The sequence below is a fragment of the Cupressus sempervirens genome, chromosome 1, assembly GCF_028749045.1.
Source record: "Cupressus sempervirens isolate cs-2001-9-10 chromosome 1, ASM2874904v1, whole genome shotgun sequence".
In the NCBI taxonomy this organism is placed as follows: Eukaryota; Viridiplantae; Streptophyta; class Pinopsida; order Cupressales; family Cupressaceae; genus Cupressus; species Cupressus sempervirens.
Genome location: NC_143118.1, coordinates 624,771,064 through 624,787,998, shown reverse-complemented (window position 1 = coordinate 624,787,998; position 16,935 = coordinate 624,771,064). Strand labels below are relative to the sequence as shown.

The window sequence follows — 16,935 nt, the reverse complement described above, 5'->3', positions numbered from 1 at the left end:
AGCCAAAGCTCTCTGGATTTTTTTCTTTCAATAAATGTCCTCCTAAAGTAGGATCTCTTCAAGTTCTATTCAAAAAGATATTTTCAAAAGATAACAATTATGCATTTATTCCATTATTAATGATACATTCATATAAATTAGCCAACTCTTTTTCAATAACAAAATTTTGTCAAAGTTGTTCTTAAAGTGAGCCAAATTGCAATCCATAATTCTTTCTTTAATGAAATAAATTCCTTCACTAGTCAGAATAGATGCAATTCCTTAAAAAAGGGTGAGTGCTCCACCAAAGATTTTTCATAGGGATAAAAGTCGCCTTCCTAAACTACATTGGTCCCAATTTAAACTTGTCTATTTATGTGGGTCCTTCATCTAGGATGGGGACAAAATAGAAGAGAAAACACCTAAAGTTGAAAATAATTAATTATCTAAAATAGAATCTTTACAACCTCTCAACAATATGAGATAATTCCTTTCTCTTACTTGTCCAAGTAAAAAAGCCACATTTTGGCTCAAAATTAATCAAATCATTTGATTAAATAAATTTATTAAAGTCATCTATTACATTTTTGATGTGGATGATATCATCAATCTATTTTGAAACATTCAAAAGACAATGTGATAACTACCCCATACACTAATGTTTATTCAGTATAGGCTTAGAGATCATGGATGATTGATCCCAATTTTACTTTTTCTTTGATCTTTTTCTACATATACATAGAAGAGCCAAAATTTAGTCTCAGGGTATCTACTCCTCACCAAAGCTTACATCAAATACAAATAAGTGGAAATAGAGTAAAATAGAGTCTATTGTCATTTTATAATACTATAAAGATTCTTTAAAAAGTTGAAAGAGATATAAAATTCCATTGTTTCCAAATACCAAAAATAGAGGAGGGTATAGAGTCAAAAAGCTTAGTTTCTTGTAAGAGAGTAGTATCAAAGTTCACTACATTTTATTAATGTAGTGCCTCTCAAGTTTACATTATGCTTCATGGTTATTTTGACTTGAGATATACTTTTATGGGATTTACATGTTTATATGCATATTGTGATGCTTCAATGACTATACACTATTTTGATTACTAGTATCATAGTTTCTAGATGTTAGATGTGTTACTATTCAATTTAATCATATCTACATGATGATGCTTGTGATGTGACATGATGCCTTATGATGATATTGAGTTTATTTTATATTCAAACTTGGATTATGATTTATGTGTTATAAGATGGATAATATTGGATTCATTTATGATGTACTTTTATGTTGTGGATATTTTTCTTTTACCTTTAGTAAATATATACTCAAATTATGGACAACAATTAGTTAAACAATTTAAATTAAATTCTTCATTATATGATTGGATGTTGTTATGTTGTACTAAAATACTTCTACACATGAATTTCTTGTTGGTGCTAATATGAAGTGGGAATAGAGTTGTAGTTACTTAGTTACGTGGTGTTTCATTTTCCTTTACATGATTATGTCTCTTTATGTGCTTTGACTATTTATATATGAGAATTAACATTTAAGTTTTTCTTGTTTACTGAATAGATACTAGGTATATTCATCTTGTTAGCATATGCCTTTGATGTTTTATTGTTTACTAAACAAGTACTAGGTACATTTGCCCTAAATTCAGGATCTAAGTGTATACCTATATCCCCAACAATAGCACCAGGAGAGAGTAACTTTGACCATTCATGTTAAGACAATGTCACCCTTATAAGGGAGATGTATCCATGTATTATTATTATTAACCCTCTCATAATTAGTAATTTCTAATTATACAATATGTTATTAGACCTGAGAGCATGTTTGTGTATTTAGGGTTTTGTAGTTGTCACAGAAATATTAGAATGCAAATTTAATTAATTTGGGAGAAAATTACTAATTGATTTAATTTACTAGCTAATTTTTCATAGGTTTAATTATTTGGGAAAAGTGGCCAATTAGACTATGAAGTTATTTAATAGTCTAACTTATAAGTCACTTTTATAGAAGTGCTTATATTGGGAAAAGTGAGCTTTAACTTCTCCCTTATCGCTTTTGTATTTCATGATTTTGAGAAATTGCTCCAAAACCCTCTTTGGCTATTTGAGAATTTTTTTGTTTCTAGAGTTTGGCTTATTGGATCATTGCAAGGATAGGCTCATTGAATTCATAGTAGGATTCTCCTTCTTTACCAAGCACTTGATTGCATTCAATAGTTTGTTTATTTTGTGGTTTTGAGAAAATTGTGTGAGGTACAATACTTTTTGATTTCTTTTATTTTAGTTTGTTTAACTATCCATTTTCAATTTATAAATGGAGCTTGAACACTAACATTCCCCTCTAATTTTATGCTTTAAATTAATCCTGTTGGGAGGGAATGAGCATTTGATGCTTTCATGTTTTTTTTGGAAACTTTTGGTAGATTTATGTTGCCGCACTTTGCATGTGATATTGTAGCTTGAATTTTATTTGATTTTTTGATGTCTAGCCTCAATTTAGAAATGGGTTTTCAATTTCATTTAATTTTGAGATATTTAATTTTTGAACAATTTTCTCACCACCTCAGTTTGTATGCAACCTAGATTTTATGGTAATTTTGTGACATGTGTTTTTTTTTTTCAAAGCATGAAACACACTCTATGTTTCTAGTCTTTCTTTGATTTCACTTTATGGACATTATGACTCAAGTTGAATCCACACTCCCAACAAGATGCCTCATTGAGTGAATTGTTTGTACTTGAGTGTTTTGTCACATTTCTCGAATCAAACCCTTCCATTGGTTTTATATTTATTATTTCATGGAGTTGGTTATGCCCACCCACAAGCATGTACAAGTGTACATGGCAACACCCAAACTCCCAGATTTAGGTTGGTTGAGTGTTTTTTCATTTAGGGGTTGGGTTGGGAACTTGTATTACCTATGAGCACTTGTGTGTTGAGTATGGGTATTTATGGCTAGACTTATGGAGCGGCTTCTCATGGGTACCTTAGGCCAAAAGTGATCAACAAGGTAATGTAAGGAGGTTCTAAATAAGTGATAAATAATTAAAAATATGAGATAATAAAAATTAATATAAGATATGTGATCTACCCATCCAAGAAGTAGCCAACATCTTGAAGGAGTTGGTGTGTGAGTGGTATGTCCATGCAGTAGCTAGTCTTCTATGAAAGTTGGTGCAAGGGCATAGTATGCATCCTCCCAAGGGAGTTGATATACTATACCACAATAAATGACTTGGGTTAGTATGAGACAAGTGATTACACTCCACTAGAGTCCCTACATAATTATCCTATAGTATATATGGCTAGTGATTGTTGGCAAAATGTTCAGTGCTTCCCTAAGGATTCATGACACGTGTAATTGCTTCCTATGTACTATGAGTTGAGTGGTTGTATTAAGCATTGACAGATTGGTATTTTGGTGCAACAACAACCCCACTCTAACAAATGGTATTAGAGATTGGTCATAGGTTGGAATCCTTGGAGCCTTGGTTAACAATGAGGGGGAGATTGTTGGAAAAATGATCGACACTCCCCTTGGAATTTGTGACAAGGTCTTAACCACCTTCTATGTATAATAAGTTGAGTGGTTGTATCGAGCATTGATAGATCAATCTTTTGGCGTAATGACAACCCCACCCTAATAGTTACCTAGTGGACTACATTGCCTTCATGGTCATTGAGTTGTTATGTCTTTCTCTATTTGGAAAGAGTGTTGGCCTTGTATGCATTTTGTCTTTTATGACTATGGTTGTTTTTCTATCTCCATGTGCACTATATGGTGAGCCTACATGTTCCACATGTTTAGGAGACATTTCTGCCTATAACACTATTGAGGGTCAAAGCACATGAACAATCTTCTTGCAACTTCATGATTGGATCTTGATGCTCACTTTGATTGGAATTTGATGCTTAGTATTACATTGACATACGTTACTTGTAGTTTATACATTTACTTGATGCACAAATTATTTTTGCTGTTGTATTATCATTGAGATTGATTAGAAGAACTTTCAAGGATCTCTAGGTGAGGCATTACAATTAACACTTTTTTAAGTACCACTTATTAAGGGAATTAAAAAATTTAAGATTCTATTGTAAAATTATAATTGGGTGCAAGGTTAGATCTCTCCTCTCATCTTTCTTTGAATCTCATTCTATAAAGTGGTGTTCTTAGTAGAACAATCAGCCTACTAATTTCTCTTTTTGTAGTTGTGTCCCTTTCATAAGGGGATTAATTTTATTTTTTGTTGAACTTATGGACGAAGAAAAGTTAGTGATACCACCTTTCTTTGATTGAAAGAGAGATGCCATTTAGTTTGAAACTTAGTTGTTGGGCATAGGCCATGGATTTTCTATGCATCCTTATGTAAGAAGCTTAAGAGCATATTGTATAGTTATACACCTACGAGATCATGCTTCCACCCAGTGGAACATAGAGGAGTTGGAGCTCTAGATTAGCCTAAAAAATATCACATGTGAGATATTCAAGGAGAGCTTCAGAGAGAAGTTTCTATCTTCTCAATATAGAGAGACTTGGATAGATGAGCAATATAAGATTAGATAGGGAAACATGATAGTGGAACATTATGAGATGAAGTTCTCCAAGATGAGACATTACTCAAGGTGCAACCTTGATGAGGTACTTCTGACTCATAAGTTATAATTAAATCAAATTAAAAGAATATTGAATGATTTAATTTAATAAAAATCACAACAAACCCATAATCTAATTTTGAAAACTCATAATAAAGACAAAGTACTAAATCAAAATCAAAGGTCAAAATCATGAATTTACATCACTTGATGAATTCAAAAGGGTAAATAACTCATATACTTGTCCTATTTTCTAGGACAATTGGCTTAGGATTAGAATTTGGACTCAAGAACTATCTTCCCTCTTTTACCATTGAGATATTGTGATAGTGCACGCTCATCCTAGAAATTTAGGGAAGTCGATGCCTAGTACCTATAATCTGCATAAAATCCAAGCATGTACATATACATATAATCTAAAATAAATAAGAAATGATGCAAAGTGGTGCATCATGTAGATCTCGACTAGTAGGTGACTATGACTCCCTTCCTTAACCACATAAGAATTGTCAAACATAAAGTAAAACATACAAGTATACCATACACATGCAAGCATGGGGTAAGTAACCATAGAAATTGCATATAAACCATCCATCTAACTATCATCATGAAAGAATTGAAATCACTATATGAACATATGTGTATCATCATTGAAAGAGTAATTATGAATACATGAAATAACTAAGTACCAAGTAGCTCATCACATATATCAATTGAGTATGAAATAACATCTAATCAAATCAGGTAGCCAAGTACCACTAATCATAAAACATAACCATAAAAATTACCTAAAAGAATTTGGCAATAACACATGAAAAGTAAACTAGGGGTAGGCATTACATCCACCCCCTAGACTTAGGCGTACTCTTGGAAACTTACAAGAAAGATAAAACTTTAGCACTCACTATGTAGGTCCCATTGGATCCTTCCCCCTATAGGAGGATAAGACTCCATTGCAAACACACAAGAAAAAATAACAAAAATGCCCACAAAGTCAACAAAGGCATGCTACCTTAAAGCAAAATCATAAGAAAATATGTTTGAAAACCAACTCAAGAGTTATTCAAGTTTTTTGCTTTTTCTATGTTCAAGGAGTTTATTCTAAAGTTCAAAGTATTCAAGTTGTAATAGATACATATAGCTATTTTAAGTTTTGTTTAAGTTTAACTAGATGTCATCTAGTGGCATTCCAATATACCTAGACCTCCCAATGTAGAAACTCAAGCATGCCCTATCGTAGTAGTATCTCAATGGTAAAAGAGGGGAGATAGTTCTTGAGTCCAAATCCTAACCCTAAGCCAACTATCCTAGAAAATAGGACAAGTATTTGAGTTGTTAACCCTTTCAAACTCATCAAGTGATGCAAATTCATGATTTTGACCCTTAAGTTTGATTTAGTACTCTATCTTTATTATGAGTTTTTGGATTTAGATTGTGGGTCTGTTGTGATTTTTAGTTATAATTAAATAAAATTAAAAGAATATTAAATGATTTAATTTAACAAAAATCACAACAAACCCACAATCTAAATCCAAAAACTCAAAATAAATCTACAGAGTATTAAATCAAACTCAAGGGTCAAAATCATGAATTTACATCACTTGACAAATTCAAAAGGGTAAACAACTTAGATACTTGTCCTATTTTCTAGGACAATTGGCTTAGGGTTTAGGGTTTGGACTCAAGAACTATCTCCCCTCTTTTACCATTGAGATACTGTGATAGGGCACACTCATCCCAGCAATTCATGGAAGTCAATGCTTGGTACCTGCAATCTACATAAAAGCTGAGCATGTAGATATACATATAATCTAAACTAAATAGAAAATGACAAGGAGTGGTGCACTGTGTAGATCTTGACTAGTAGGTGACTACAACTCCCTCCCTCAACCACACTAGAAATGTTAAACATAAAGTAAAACATACAAGTACACCATACACATGCAAGTATGGGGTAAGTAACCATAGAAATTTCATATAAATCATTATATGAACATAAGTGTATCATTATTGAAAGAGTAATCATTAATGCATGAAATAACCAAGTATCAAGTAGCTCATCACATATATCAAATGAATATGAAATAACATCCAATCAAATTGGGTAACCAAGTACCACTAATCATAAAACATAGCCATAAAAATGTCCTAAAAAAAATTCAACAATAACACATGAAAAGTAAACTAGGGGTAGGTATTACACCAATTCAATAGTGGTTGACAAGGTAATGCAAAGAGGTTCTAAATAAGTGGTAAGTAATTAAACACATGGGTAATAATATAAGATATGTGATCCATACATCTAAGTACTAGCCAAGCATCTTAAGGTAGCTAGTACAAGGCTGGTGTATCAGGGCAATAGCCTGTCCTCTATGGTAGTTGGTGTGAGTGCATGGTATGTGGCCATACTATATAACTTGGGCTAGTATGAGACAAATAATTACACTCCACTAGGGTGTTAGAATGATTAGAATAATTAAAAGAGGGGTGAATCAATTATCCTCAAGTCCGGATGTACCAATTTAGTTTTTAACAACTTCAAAAAGATTATAAACTCATAAAATCACTTAGTCCATATAGAAATTTATCAACAACTTCACTTATTCATTCATCACTTAACTCTCTATTCAGTATACACTGACAAACCAAAAATAAACAATAGTAAATAACATGTATGACACATCTAACATTAACACATTTATGATGCTAGGATTTAACATGGAAATCCAATTTGAGAAAAACCACCTAGTAACATGCTACCACTTTTCACTCTTCTAAAGTGAGCTCAATTAAGAGCCAACCCTGTTAAAGGTTAGGAAATACATTGTTAGGTGTGACCCTATTAAAGGATTTAATCACCCCATTAGGAGTGGCGTTGTTAAAGGACTTTGGATCATTTCATTAGAATGTCACCTTGATTAAAGGATTTACAAAATGACTATTAGGTCAACCTTGATTAAATGATTTTGACTGGCACAATGGTTAGAAAGTAACATCTAGGTTTGATCTATAAAATACAACTCACTTTTCAAATTTAGATCTCCATTCAACTCATGTTGGTTCATTGACTAGACTTCATCATATTCTCTATCTCTGATCTACTTGCCAACCCTTCAAGAAATTACACTTCACCAATATTCTCACTTTTCTTCCTACTACTTTGTTCTTCACAAGTTCTTCACAAATTCGCTAATCAACTAGCCAACAATGAACCTAAAACATCCCTTGTACCTCCTTAAATAGGTAGCTTTGATCTTCTACTACTTAAACATCACCATAGATCTTAGGGTTAGATTAGGTTTATTGAATATGATCATCATTTTGTCTTTCTACTCCTTTCTTGATACTTGTAGAAACTTTTCCTTAAATCCTTGCCTTTGATCATATAAAAAACTCAATTTTTGCATTAAATATGCCAGCTCATCAATCCTTATCTTTCATGCATTTTGACCAATTTAAAAATTTAACTATTTTAACCTCAAATCTTGATTCTTTCACAAAGTTCTATTTTTATGACACTTAGTCATCATTGTTCTCTTCTACTTGGTCATCACTAGGTAGCTCGGTCTCTACTATATTGTCTTACTTGACTTACACTGGTGTGTTTGGTCATTATTGTCACTTGACATTCACTTGTAGTTGGTTACATCTGACACTTGGTTAATATTGTTTACTTAGCTATCTCTTAAGTTCCTTAATATTCTACTTTAATAGCCTAGTAAAACTAATACTTGGCCATGCTTAGCCTTTTGACTTGCTCCAACTCTTACACTTCTAAAATTTATCCAACTACCTTCTCCACTTAGTATAATGATTAAAAAACACATTACCTTGTCAAAGACTAACTAATCAAGTGCCCATTATAATTCTATCATACTTACTTCTCTTTAGTCAACAACTTCACTAGTTCAACTTGTTATCTCTCTTTTCAAATCCTCTTTATCAATCAATAAATATGACACTCTACACTATTATAAAATGTTTTACAAGAAAGGTTTGACATCAATGAAAACATAACAATTGTTCAAATTGTAATTTCTAACATAGAATCCCTATATAGCCATCCTATGGCATATTTGGTTAGTGACTTGATTAACTAAACTACCTTCATGATCATTGAGTTGTTATGTTTTTCTCTGTTTGGCATGATTGTTAGCCTTGTATGCTCTTATCTTTTGTAACTATGGTCAAGTTTTCATCTCCATGAGTGCAATGGGGTAGGCCTATAGGTTCCATGTGGTTAGGAGGCATTTTTATGTATACCACTACTAAGGATTAGAGTATAGGGACAATATTCTTCTAGCTTTGGGATTGGAGCTTGATACTTACTTGGATTCTTTAGTATTAACTTTATGTATGCTACTTGTGGTTTACACTTTTACTTGAAGCACAAATTATATTTTTGATGTTGTATTATCATTGAGATGGATTATAAATGTTTCCAAGGATGTCCATGTGTGGCATTACAATTAACACTTAAATAAGTACCACTTATTGAGAGAAGTTAAGCCCCCAAGATTTCATTATACAATTTTGATTGGGAACAAGGGTAGATCTCTCCTCACCTCTTTCTTTGAGTTTTGTTCTAGGAAGTCATGTTCCTAGTAGAAAAATCAACCTACTAATTTCTCTTTTGGTAGTTGTTTCCCTTTCATAGGGAGATTGAATCCGTTTTTCTTCTTTTTTGAACTTGTGGATGAAGAAAAGTTAGCAAAAATAAAAATGCTTATTTTTATTTGAGTTTTAATGCTTGAAGAAATTTTCTCTTGACTAGAGGGAGATGGAACAAGAGACAAATCTTCATGCCTTTTAGTATGAGATATTAGTGTCTCAACAAAAGGGATTCAAGATGTAATTTGAAATTGAGACAAATACTTCTCAATTTATTGTATTACTTTGTCAATTAGTTCATATGAATAACTAAATTTAAATTTTTAGTAAACTATTAAACTATATTTATCATGTTGTTATTTGGGGTAGTAATGTCAGTCATATCAACCTCTTCTAGAGGGTTTAAAATGTCCAACCCTAATGTATCTTCTAGAGGGTTAGGGATGTTCAACCTTAATATTTCTCTATGAGTAATATATTTTTCCTTAGTTTTCTAAGCTTATAAATATAATGAGTATATTCCTATGAATTAGAAAGGTTGGGACATATTCCATGGTTTTTTTAAGTTCGTGACTACTTTGGTTTTTATTTCTAGAAATTGTAGAGGTTGGGATATTTTCTATATCATTTTAAAGGGAATTATTATGTTCATTAATAGAATTTTGTGGAGCTTGATTTAAAATATAAAAGATAACTACATCCATCAAGATATTTTACCTTTGCAACCATGATTCATTTATGGTTAATTCTTGATGCCATAAACCATCTATCAATTTTAGGTCCAAATAGTGTAGGATGATTGATTTTGGACCAATGAACTCAATTTTTGGTAGTCAAAACATCATTAACTAAGGAAACATCAAAGTGTAAATAGCCCCCCATTTTATGTAGTATACTAGGACCTATAAATTTTGAGGACAAATGAGGAAGAATAAACCATATTGATTCAAGTAAAGAAAAATATTAAGAGATTGGATATGAGGTTTCCATGGAAATACGAATAGAATTTTTTTTTTCAAAACTAAGTTAGTAAGATTTTTAACACATTTTTCTTATCTTCCATTGTATAGAAGATAATTATGAAACAAGTTGATGAAATAATTTTGTAGTATCTATATTGCCATATTGTTTGTAATGAATTTTCTTGTGAAGTTGAGAAAGGGAAATATTATCACGTAGGTTTAGGGTTACCTTACCAATATCAAAAAATTGGTACTGAACTCTAGATCTTGTCAAATTATTTTTAAAATGTAATAATAAGTTCCCAATGCTCACAAATTAGGGTTTTCATGTATTCTACCATTAACCAATGGCTTCTCAAGGGTTTGTTTCCTCTTTTGGGGGACAACCATTTTCATCACCCTCTTGAAAAATGTTGTTAAAGACTCATTCTTATCTTGAAACTAAACATCACGTTAAAGAAATTTTTGATTGAATGTTGAAAACCTTCACAAAAACATTGGTGCCAAGCTTAAGGTTTCCTCAATAACCCTATTTTGTGGAAACTAATGAAAAGGTTCTTTTTCCACCCACTTACAATTTTTGTACAAAACTATAAAATGTGTCTGGTTGTCACTTACATCATCAAAATTATCTATGTCTTTAGAATTTACAATGTCACCACACCTATATCATACACTAATCATCATTGTGATTATTTTTAAACTTGTCTAATTTAGTAAATATGTCCTAATTTATGATAGGGGTGTACAATTATTAATGAGAAAAGATTAATATTATATTTACTCCAATTTTATATCATATGAAATAAAGAGATAAAATATGTGTTTTGGATTGAAAATAAAGGATAACAATTAATAGGTTTTATGAACTTAATGTGACATCTATTATATTTATATGTATCTAAATTTATTTCTATTTATTATTTCAATTCTATACATTTAAGATTTTATTTAATGTGATTTTATTTAAATATTAAATAATTAATAATAAATTAATATTCATTTTAAATTAAAAAATAAAATAAAATAAAATTTATTGATAAAAACTAATCTTTACATGTATTACATAAAATTTAAAAATGATATTTCAATATTACAATGTAATATTATAGATTCATTCTATACTTTTGGTAAAAAGATTCTTTTTATGCTGACATTGAAAGAGAAATCAATTATACCACATACTATTCCACAAAAAATATTTTCTTAATATATATACATATATAAATAAAATTGTAATTTAATAGAAATAATAATTCAATTTTTAATAAATCACTAGTAAAATAATAATAGCTATTCTAATAGTAATTGTTTCTACCTACACTAAACCTTCTTCAAAATCCAAAAGCAAAAAATGATACTATAATAGAATATTTCATAGTTATATTTTTCAAAAAATTACTTATAAGACTACCCACAATGCATGTTCTTTGATAACCTTTTAGGATAAATTGTTTATTTTCCATGTTAGTAATTTGATAATAAAAAAGTCTAAAGTTAGAATACTTTCAAATTATAAATTGATAAAAATATTTATTAAAAATATAGGTAATTAAATTTTTAATATTTTTAAATTTAATTTTTATTAATATACTATACAATGTAATATAAAATAAATGATATTGATTAATGTTATAGTTTTCAAATATAATAGATCAATTAATATCACCAAAGAGTCTATCTAATAGTTATATTTTAAAACTGTATTTCGATATTAGTCATATCTATAGTTAAACAATGATGCTATCTTATTTATTATTTATCAAATATAAGGAGATAAATTTTTTTTAAAAAAATGAAAAATTATGCTTTATGAAAAAATATATTTTCATTTAACTATTTGTTTATATCTTTTGTATAGTTAAAAGTAAAAGAAATATGTCTACTATATGTATTTAATATAATATAAGTTTATTACTTTTTTTTTAGGTATTTTGAAGGAGTGCTATATCCTCAACTTGTACCAGAGAATGAAAAGGTGATCCATATTCATCGAGGTGGTTGGCATTATAACAACCATTATCCCATAGAAACACAACATGGAAGAGTCTCAGGTACATATACTATTATTTTATCTATATTGTGCTGGATATTTTAATATTATTTATTGCATTTGATTAGATGAGCTCTTTTTTTACGTGCCAATGCTATTTTACAATGCCCAATTTTTAACTACCAAAATTTGAACAATTTGAATGTGTTGTAGGTGGGATTATTGGTTCTGCACAACAACTCACAAGCTCAAACTGTGATCAAGATATTTTACATTCAATGAGACAGTGGTCGTTATTTAATGGTGATGCTACACTCACAATCAAAAGAAGTTCTGAACTTATAGACATTCAAGGCAATTTAGGGTATCCGGTAAGTTAATGCTACAAAATTTGTTTCTCTTAGTTATATATCCATGTACATATAATTACATATTTGTCATTCAACGTATTTGTTAATAAAATTATTTTAAAGGAAATAATGTTTAACCTTTCCTAATCTTTATTGAAGATGGAATTATATCATGGAAGAAGGCTACAATATCAAGTACAAGAAGGATCTAACAACAATGATATGCCATTTGTAACAATTGTACGATTTTCCCCAAATGCACCATTAGGGAAAGCTACAGCATTATTCAATTGGAAAACCGGAGAAGTTGAGGTACATTTTTCTTCACATAATTATAATTCAAATGATAGATCTTAATCTCCATAATAGATATTCTTTACATTGCTAAAATCTCATTATAAATGATTTATTATCTAAATTAAATCTATTATATAACATATTATTTTATTTTTATATAAATAATAAAAATCAATCTTTTTTTAAAACTTAAAAATATAAAATTTACAAAATGTGTAATCAAATAAGGTATGCCTAAATAATTGATTTATTTAGCCATCATATTATTTTGATGTTATAAACATCATTTTTATAGACACTATTTCAATTATTTCTTTCAATATCATGTTTATTAGCTTCTACTTGAATAAATTGTAAGTGATTTCACATGAAGTCAGTAGATCCATTGATGGCGATAATTGTTGACCTTATGGTCAAATCCTTTGTCTATTAGTGACTTAACACTTAGTTGTTTACATTTCTACCAAGCTTCATAAGAAGAAAGAAGAGTCTCTCGAGCTTCACAGTGTCTACCGAGCATCTAAGGAAAAGTGTAGTGCAAGCTAAGCTTGTCAGTTACTATCGAGATCTTTAGTAAGAAATGATGGACATAGTGTTAATTAAGCTCTGTAGTGTCTACCGAGCTAGCAGTGTTAATGAAGTGAATGAAGGTAGTGTTGACTGAGCCATTTAGTGTTAGCTAAGTCTATTAAGTTCTTCAATGTTCGTTGAGTCATCTAGTGTTGACTGAGTTCTTGTTACCCCAAGTGATCAGTATGGATTGAGCATCAACACCAACCAAGTACCAAAGTTTTTGAAGTGTTGCAAGTATTGCAGAGTATCATAACATCACCTAAGTGGTCTTCAAAACCTAAGTTACAATAGTGAGTTGACTTTGTGAAGATTGTTTGAATTTGGTATTGTAGCTGACTCCAGAAGGTAATTTATTGGATTGGTATATATGTAATATATCATTTCATATCCAAAAATATAATAAACATGGAATTGAATCAAGCAAGCAGTACAAGTGCAAATTAAGAAGGCTACAAGAAGTATAATAAAAAGTAATCTTATCTCTCATAGTTAAGTGATCATTGTATTTCAAAGGAATCTTATTCAACAAACCAAGTTATTGATAAGAGATCATCCACTAATTCATCCTAATAGGTGTATCAACCAAATCCTCTAACCAGGTAGACTTAACAGTCTTTTCCAAATCTCCTAACAAAATGCATACTTCATTGTATGTTGTAAATCCTTTCACAAGGTGGACATAATAGTCCTTATTGCTCCTAATAGGGTAGATCATTAGAAGTTATCAATTGTAAGCTTTAACATGCTAACTTTATACTATAGAAATAAAGCTTGTGGGTATCATCCCCACCCTAGTTTTACTTTCTATTTGGAAGGTTTTTGAGTTACCAAATATTGTGTCAAGTGTTATGGATATTTTATTTCTTTCAGTATTTCATGCATGCAATTAGATCATATTACATGGTGAATTCTTTATTGGTGAACTAAAGTATAAGTTTTATTGGTTCCTAATTCACTCCCCTCCCCTCTTAGTTAGCTAGTCTATACAACATTTCCAACAACTAGTATTAGAGCACTAGTTCTCACATCAGAAGTTTAGCAGCTTGAAAAAAGATCAAAAGTAACAGAAATCTATAGTCTTGAGAAAGATATTGAAAATGAAAAGTTGGATCTACAATTGGCCATGGATTAATTCAAGAGGATGAAGGAGCAACTCTCTATATCCATAAAAAGAAGAAAATATCTTGCATCTTAGATGAATGAAAACCTCTACATTAAAGAAAGAAGTTTAGATGAAGCTAATGCAAAAATCATAGGTTTACTTGAAAAGAATATTACTCTTCATGAAGAAGTCATAAAGTTGAAAAGAGAACAAGAAATTTGATTAGTTAGAATGTGTGAAGTCATGGAACAAAATGAAAAAGCCAAAGAAGAAATAGAAGAAAAGGGCAATGAAATTCAACAACTATCCCTTCAACAAACAGATCTAATTGATCAACTCAATGATGCAAATCAAAAACTTATCAACTTGAGGACAAAGAATGAAAGATTGTAGAATGATCTTAGTATAGAAAAGCAAACCAATGAGAGGATGATGAAATCTCATGAAATCATGAATCAATTGAATAGCAAACTCAGTTTAGACACAAAGGCAAAACTAGATTAAGATACATAGAAGAAGGTGAATCATCTCAGCAAGGAGTTCAAAAGAAAAAAAGACCCACATGTAATCATTGTGGAAAAATAAGACATACATCAAACAAGAGTTGGAGCAATGGTAAATCAAAGTTCAGTGGAATGTGTTATAGTTGCAATAAACTAGGACATAGAGAAAATGAATGCACAAAGAAGTCTAAGTTTGAAGGAAAGTGTTTCAACTGCAAAAAATGACACAAATCTTCAGAATACAAGACCAAGAAATGGAACCTAGTGGAATGAATTGTCAAAGCTATATTTGGTTGAGATTACAATACATGGTATAGATGTCACTATTGTGGTGAGTTTGGGCACATTGGAGCAAATTACATAAATATCACATGAGGAAGAGAAAAATTACAAAGAGATGTTTTGTATGTATAGAACTTGGACATCTTGCCAAGAACTGTATGAACTAAGGAAGAGTTGAAGATGAAAAGAAAGAAAAGGCTAGCAATATCAGAAGTCGGATGAGGCAACAATGGGTAAGGAAATCTCCTAAGGATGAAAATTAGAGTAATGAAAGTGTTGATACCCAAGTCAATGAGTTGGGTGAATCAACCATTTCAACCTAGTTATCTATGGAGGTTATTGGAACTATGATTCAAAAAGATTTATCTCACATCAGTTCTAGTTAGCAAGCAAAAGATCCATATCAACATTTCAGATGCTCAAGGATCACTGAGTTGGAATGAAAAATATAGGATGTCTTAGCTCTTACCAAGCATGGTGGGGTTGCAAGACCTAATTGATCTTGGATGAAGAGAATGAGATCGAAGTTCATGCCTACTTTGAAACTTTCAAGGAGAACATGCAGAGTAGATATAGGATTCCAAAGAAATTAGTGGGAGACTATGAGAAAGATATCTATTTTCTAGTAGATTGTGACAAAGTGTACATACAAGAATTAAGGCCAAGAGTAGCATGGGCTAAGCCTCTTGGTTATGAGGTTAACATAGATGACATAAGAGACATGATTGAGACTCGTATGAATGAACTAGTTTACCCTAAGGCACCATACTTTGGTACCTATGAGGAAGCCAAGGCTAGGATCTCATTAGAGATCAAACTTAGGCCATGAAGAGAGGAAGAAAGAAAGTAGAAAAGATTTTGAAAGAATCCAAGAAGTCTAGCTCTCCTCTTCTACTGATAGAGGGAAAAGGAAACGACATTGAGGAAGAAGAAGAGGTAGAGGAACTTGCAGAGGAAGAAGAATATAAGGAGGAGGAGCCATCTAAGAAGAAAGGGAAGGTTATCATAACCAAACTTAAAAAATCCTCCCCTATTGTATTCACAAGGAGGTCTGCAATGTCTAGAAAGAAGTTGAATTTGGGTGATGATGATGAAGAAGAAGATCAGAAAATAACATTCAAGAGATCAACCCTCACCTTTGAACAAATATTGAAAAGAATTCAAGGTGGTGGAGGTATGTATGATTTCAAATTTTTCAAGTATGAATCAAGGACCAAGGCAAAGAAAAAACAAATTGAAGAATCCCTAGTGGCTAAGATGGAAAAAATGGAAGTACTCCCTAGAGAAACTGACAAATCAAGTTCTTGATATCCTACTAAAGATAGTAACACATCATTGGAAGAATGCATTAAATATTGTTAGGGACATCAGAGAACAAACCTTGAGATAACTTGCTGAGTCTATCTGATAAGGAAGTGAAGGAATCATTGAAGGAGAATGAAACAAAGATGACACCCATATTGAATACATTCCTGATCCTATCAAAAGACATTGAATAAGTTGTGAAGTGTAACACAATTGCATGGAAGACCATCTATGAGCTACACAAACCTAGTGAAGAAGTTATACAAATTTATGAGGAAGAAGGTGTTGAGAAAGATGATGAAGAAATAAATGATGATGAAATTGATGATATTGATAATATATAAGGAGATGATGCAAAGAATG

At 31.0% G+C, this 16,935-nt stretch overlaps 1 protein-coding gene across 1 annotated transcript in view; it reads left to right on the top strand.

The window, feature by feature from the left end:
• The window catches only part of LOC149579478 (glycine-rich domain-containing protein 1-like), a 323,178-nt gene that overhangs the window by 212,514 nt on the left and 93,729 nt on the right, over window positions 1–16,935 (top strand). The window contains exons 6-8 of the mRNA XM_089809026.1: window positions 12,097–12,221; window positions 12,374–12,531; window positions 12,670–12,822. Coding sequence (XP_089665152.1) covers window positions 12,097–12,221; window positions 12,374–12,531; window positions 12,670–12,822 — 436 coding nt within the window. The remainder of the gene's footprint in view (window positions 1–12,096; window positions 12,222–12,373; window positions 12,532–12,669; window positions 12,823–16,935) is intronic.